The sequence below is a fragment of the Elgaria multicarinata genome, chromosome 9, assembly GCF_023053635.1.
Source record: "Elgaria multicarinata webbii isolate HBS135686 ecotype San Diego chromosome 9, rElgMul1.1.pri, whole genome shotgun sequence".
Lineage (NCBI taxonomy): Eukaryota > Metazoa > Chordata > Lepidosauria > Squamata > Anguidae > Elgaria > Elgaria multicarinata.
In genome coordinates, this window is record NC_086179.1 from 33,692,207 (window position 1) to 33,698,206 (window position 6,000).

The window sequence follows — 6,000 nt, forward strand, 5'->3', positions numbered from 1 at the left end:
AGGCTCTGCCGCCGTCGCCGCATGGGCGGCGATGGCGGCAGGGCCCGGTAACCCCCCCTATGGGGGGGGACCGGAGCTCCGATCCGGATCCGGAGCTCCGAGCAGAGCGGAGTGGGCACAGGCGGAGTGGGGGCGGGGCGGAGCGGGCCGATCCGAAAATGGCGGATCTTAAAGTGAAGCGGAGTGGGGGGTCCGTGCACACCCCTAGTGCAAAGGGACCCAAGGCAAGCATGCTACCTTTCACTAAGGATGCAAATACAATCCTTAGTGCACTTACTTGGGAGAAATCCTTACTGTATTTTAGGATTGACTCCCAAGTAAATGTTAATAGGGACCAAGCTACACTGGACCAGCTGATGTTGATCTGAGCTAAACTTAGTAACTTCAGCACTGGTAGAGGCTTGGCTTTTCTTTCTTTCTTTCTTTCTTTCTTTCTTTCTTTCTTTCTTTCTTTCTTTCTTTCTTCCCTTCCTTCCTTCCTTCCTTCCTTCCTGCCTTCCTTCCTGCCTTCCTCCCTCCCTCCCTCCTTCCTTCCTTCCTTCCTTCCTTCCTTCCTTCCTTCCTTCCTTCCCTCCTGCCTCCCTCCCTCCCTCCCTCTTTCTTTCTTTCTTTCTTTCTTTCTTTCTTTCTTTCTTTCTTTCTTTCTTTCTCCCGGGGTACAGAACCTCAGCCCATGGGTCAAATCCACCACTGAAATGTAACCCACCCACCCTCACCCATGAGCTTCTCCAAAATCAAATTTGCCCCTTGGGCTGAAAGAAGTTCACCTCTCCTTCTTTAGCCCCTTTGCATGGGTGGGGGTTGGATTTAAGAAAACAAGGAGCTGGGAGGCAAAGGTTTAAATTTCCCTGACGTGTGTGCAGTGGTCCCAATCCAAGTGAAAGCTGAGATACAAGTGTAACAAGCAGGGACGGATGAACCGATCCATTTCTGATTTGCATCACTTCTGCATGGGTTAACTCATAAATCTGTTCTATCTGTGACCTGTTTCAATCCACATTAACGTTTGCATTTCAATACATATTTTTGAATACATTTTCTCTGAGAATCTGCATTCAAAAACATTTTCTCTGAAATACATCTATTTAACGGTGTTTTGATGTGGGGAATCAAGAATGTAGTGGCAACATTTGGGAGAGTGTAAAATCTGATGGATAACCTCACATTTTATTCTACACATTAGTCCATGAGGTGCAAATCAGAATAATTTATAGTATGGATAGACCAACCTGTCAAGTTCAATACTGCTTACTTTTTGGGTTTTCCTACATTAAATTCTTACTATTCCATTTCTGCATCAATCCATTATTACTATTTTTTTAATCCACACCAAAAATTCTATGTGTTTTTGTGCATATCCATCTAAATGTACACATTTTTGTATGCACTTTTCTAAATACACTCATTATTTCTTTGCAAGCAATCTTCCCCAAGATAATGTGGTTTTCTATGGACTTTCCCTTAATATACACATTTTTGTGTGCATTTCCCTCCATTGTATGCAGGCTTATGTGCATTTTCTTCTACTAGCCCCATTTTGTGTGTGAAGTTTTTGAACTGTCCACTGATCATAAAATTTAGGGAAGTGCAAATAAGGCCATTTTCATGGATTCCAGCTCATGCATAGTTTGGGAAGTGTTATTTTGGTGTGAAGTGAACAACTTTCTCACCCATCCCTAGGTCATAGTGGAATCCACAAAGAACAAATTCCTCAAGTAAATAAAACAAAAAAATAAAATAGCATCCTCTCTTGCAAAACAACAACAACAACAACATGCACCCTGTAGACAAATTCTAAAATAAATAAATAAATAAATAGGCCAGAACTACACCAAGCAGGATGTGACACTTTGAGAAAAGGTTTGAAAACTGTATATGCAGTGTATCCTGGTTCCCAACAGTTGCCGTTACTTTTATAAACCACTGTAAAGTAGTAGTGTAGATTCTGCCATAGATGCAGATGGCGAAGGAGATATGAAGTAAATTTCTCTGGATCATACAGTCAGTCCTTCAATCTGATATCCTTGCACTGGATCACATGGAATTTCAGCATGTCTTTGCTGTTGTTGTTTTTTAACCAAAAGTGCAACACACACACACACACTGTCAGAATGTGTAGCTTTGCTGATCCCCAATTTTCAATTCCCTTCCATTTTCTCCCTTCAGAATTGTTTTGAGCTCTTCAATGCAAACTCCAAAGGGCAGAAGATCAAAGCTTGCAAGACTGACGGGGATGGGAAGGTGGTGGTAGGCAAGCACCAATCCTACAAAATCTCCGCAGCTACGCCAGAGCAGCGTGATCAATGGATTGAAGCAATACGGTGAGGGCGAAGGGCAGCAAGGTGATATGGAGGTATAATGATGTCATGGGAGGGATGACAGCAGGTTGGAGGAGAGACCCTCAGAAATATGACAGCTTCTGAGACAGATTTGAATGTACAAATAGGACAATAGAGCTGGGAGGGACTAGGGAAACAAAGAGCGTTGAGAAATATGTCAGTAAGAATAAAAGAGAATTATTTTAAAATTATATGGAGGTGGTACCTAACCCCGGTTAGATTAAATAAGATAAATAATCAGCATTCAGCAAATTGTTGGAGAGGATGTGGGGGAAAAGGAACGTATTTACATATGTGGTGGGAATGCAAATATGTACAAAAATTGTGGAAGATGGTGTTTTTGGAGATTGAAGAAATTGTGGGAATGAAGATAGAACGAACACCAAAAGTTACATTACTGTCACTATTTGAAGATTTAAAATGTAAAAAAGAAATTAAGGAATTGATAACGAATTTGCTGACTGCAGCAAGATTGATTGTAGCTAGGAACTGGAAGATTCAAGGGGAATATTCTATTGAAGAATGCTACAAAGAAGTATGGGATATAGCTATTAAAGATAAATTGACAAGTAATATTAAATGGAGAAGAGGTATAGCTAAAACAAATGATTTTGAAGGAATTTGGAAACAGTTCCTAATATTTGTGTTTTCTAAGGGAAGTGGGAAACCACCAGTAGAAGAAAGTATGAGATTTTGGAATCAGGAATGAGATCCCGAGGTGGGGGGTGCACGTATATGTTAAGTTAATTATGTTATATAGAGATGATATTGATGTTATTCAACATTTATGTAGTATGTTGTTTTTGCTTTAATTATACTGGTGTATGTTTAAGTATTGTAGAAAATATTTATATATATATATATATATATATATATATATATGACGGTATGCCATCAGTTCAGGAATCTGGAGTCTCAACGCATACCAGCAGGACCAGCCCTACCATTAGGCAGAGTGAGAAATCAAATGAGGTATTTGTGTGCAAGACTGCCCAAGACATTTTGTTGCTTGCAATGAAGGGGAAGCTGTTGGAGGATGGAGCTGCATAAGCAATTCAGTTTTCCCTGTGCTAATCTGTTCATCTCAGGAGGACATGGTTCCATTGCCAGGGTTAAAATATGATTGAACTACTGGCCATATCAATTTCTGTACAATTTGCCCTTCGATGCAGGCAACAAAATGTCTTGGGCCAGCCCTGCACACAAACACCTCATTTGATTTCTCATCACCTGCCAACTCATGGAAGATAATGCTACTAGTCCTGATGGCTATATGCTGCTTCCAGGCAGTATCAGAGGCATATGCCTATGTATACCAGTTGCTGGGGAACATGGACAGGAGGGTGCTGTGACTCTTTGGTGCCAATTTATTTATTTATTTATTTATTACATTTATATACCACCCCATTGTGAAGGTGATTGCTGATGGCTAAGTCTTAAATTCCTCCCCTTTTGTCCCCCTTAATTTCAGAACCAGCATCACTCAAGATCCCTTCTATGACCTGGTTTCTGCTCGTAAGAAGAAGATTGCCAACAAAAAGTGAACCTCTTTGGCTACCATCTTGCTCAACTAATGTTTCAGCTTCAAGAAAATAGCGTCCTTGGAGTCTTCTGGCAAAGGAACTCAAAGTGCCCCAAATTCCAGTCTGAGACAGGCAAATGACTGACAGGCTGGTGGGTGGCCTCCTCTTTCCACTCTCACAGCCAGAACCTGAAGAATCTGAGACTGCTGCAGGAATTATGGCTCATTTGCATGTACAGGTATCGGAGTCAACATTCACCTCATATGGAGCAGTGTTTGGATTTTTGAATCCATCAGTCACTGATCTGCGTCAGAGAGCCCAGGAAAGGGGATACCTCCTCTTAAAATGACCAGAGAGCTTTTATGTATTTAAACCAAGAAAGACCTGGGTACATTGATTCCTGTCCTATCCAACTTGCTGTTCCATGAGTAATGATACAGTTCGACTTATGTAGCACTTAATAAACAAATTCATTTGGAATAATAGAATGAAGGACAAAGGTTGAAGGGTAACAATTCCGTATTGTGCAGCCTGGCCAGAGTAGGCACTTATATATTATTGTGCTACCAAGCTTGACACATGGTCCTTTTGAAGATGTGAACTACTGCTGAGGTTACTGTACTGCTGAATTTTACCTTCTCAGGACAGAATCTTCCAACTAGAATCTGACTCTAACATAACCATGCAACAAGTAGAGATTTCCTATGTATTTCCAGTTGGCTGCTCCATTAGTGCCTGAGCAGACTAAAGATGCAGTAGCCTTCGGATGAGTTATGCACTTCTGTCATCTTTTGAGAGAGTCACTTAGTCCTGCAGATTGAGAGCTGTGCTTCAGTTTAGGAGATGTGCGTTGAACCTCTGCCATAACTATGGCTTTAGGCAAATTGCTCCCTTTCACGCTTGGTTTCTCATAAGAACATAAAGAACATGCTGGATAAGACCAAGGCTCCATCTAGTCCAGCATCCTGTTCACACAGTGGCCACCAGCTGTCTGCCAGGAACCCACAAGCAGAACATGAGTGCAACAGCACCTTCCCATCCATGTTCCCCAGCAACTGGTGTACATAAGCTTGCTGCTTCTGCTACTGGAGGAAGCACATATCCATCAGGACTAGTAGTCATTGATAGCCTTCTCCTCCAGGAATTTATCATACATTGTTTTTAAGCCATATGGATTGGTGGCCATCACTACAGGCTTCATCCCACGTACCTGTTTCCCTCGAATTATACCCTACAGTGTTTAGCTGTTGTTGTTGTTGTTGTTGTTGTTGTTGTTAGCTAAATCACACCCCGGGCAGCAGCGCTCCTAAGATCCTTTGCATACCAGGAAAAGGGTTTAAGGGGGGAAATGTAAAAAAATCATTAAAAATCAATGGATGACCCAATCTCATTCAAATTTGGTATGCTTAAAGCTCTCCTTAATATGCATTACTGTGCCAATTTTGATGTTTTTATCTTAAAAATTTACACAGATGTAAGCATTTGTTTAATTTTTAGTTTAAACATATCAAATCCTGCTCTTGCGCCCCCAGTGGCCACTTGGAAAACAACAAGTGATTCACTCCGAAACTAGTAGCAAAATAGGTCGTGTCTTTTGGCTTTATAACACAATTAAAGCAGGATGCATGGGAGTACTTCACAGTCAAAGCAGATTATAAGCTGGAAAACTTCGGAGTCCTTAGCCCGCAATTCACAGTGATTGCACAGTATAACCCTGGTGTGATGAAGCTATACATCTTGTGGTAGCTAATTCCATAGTTTGACATGTGCTGCGTGAAGAAGTACTTCCTTTTATCTGTCCTGAATCTTTCACCAATCTGCTTCATGGGATGACCCCAGGTTCAAGTATTATGAGAGAGAGGGTGTGTGTGTGTCCCTATTCACATTCTCCACAACATGCATAATTTTGTACATCTCTATCATGTTTGCCCTTAGCCTCCCTTTTTACCAAGCTAAACCATCCCAGCTGTTATAACTTTCCCACATAGGGGACATGCTTCAGCACCTTGATCACTTTAGTTGCCCTTTTCTGTGCCTTTTCCAACTTTACAATATCTTTTTTCTTTTTTGTTAAGAATGGTGACCTAAACTCATGTTAAATGGGCATAAGAGGACATGCTTGACTGGGCTGTTGTAAC

The 6,000-nt window shown here is 41.3% G+C and overlaps 1 protein-coding gene across 1 annotated transcript in view; it reads left to right on the forward strand.

The window, feature by feature from the left end:
• The window catches only part of CYTH4 (cytohesin 4), a 49,498-nt gene extending 44,959 nt beyond the window's left edge, over positions 1–4,539 (forward strand). The window contains exons 12-13 of the mRNA XM_063134588.1: positions 2,167–2,321; positions 3,811–4,539. Coding sequence (XP_062990658.1) covers positions 2,167–2,321; positions 3,811–3,883 — 228 coding nt within the window. The 3' untranslated portion in view covers positions 3,884–4,539. The remainder of the gene's footprint in view (positions 1–2,166; positions 2,322–3,810) is intronic.
• Positions 4,540–6,000: the final 1,461 nt, after the last annotated feature.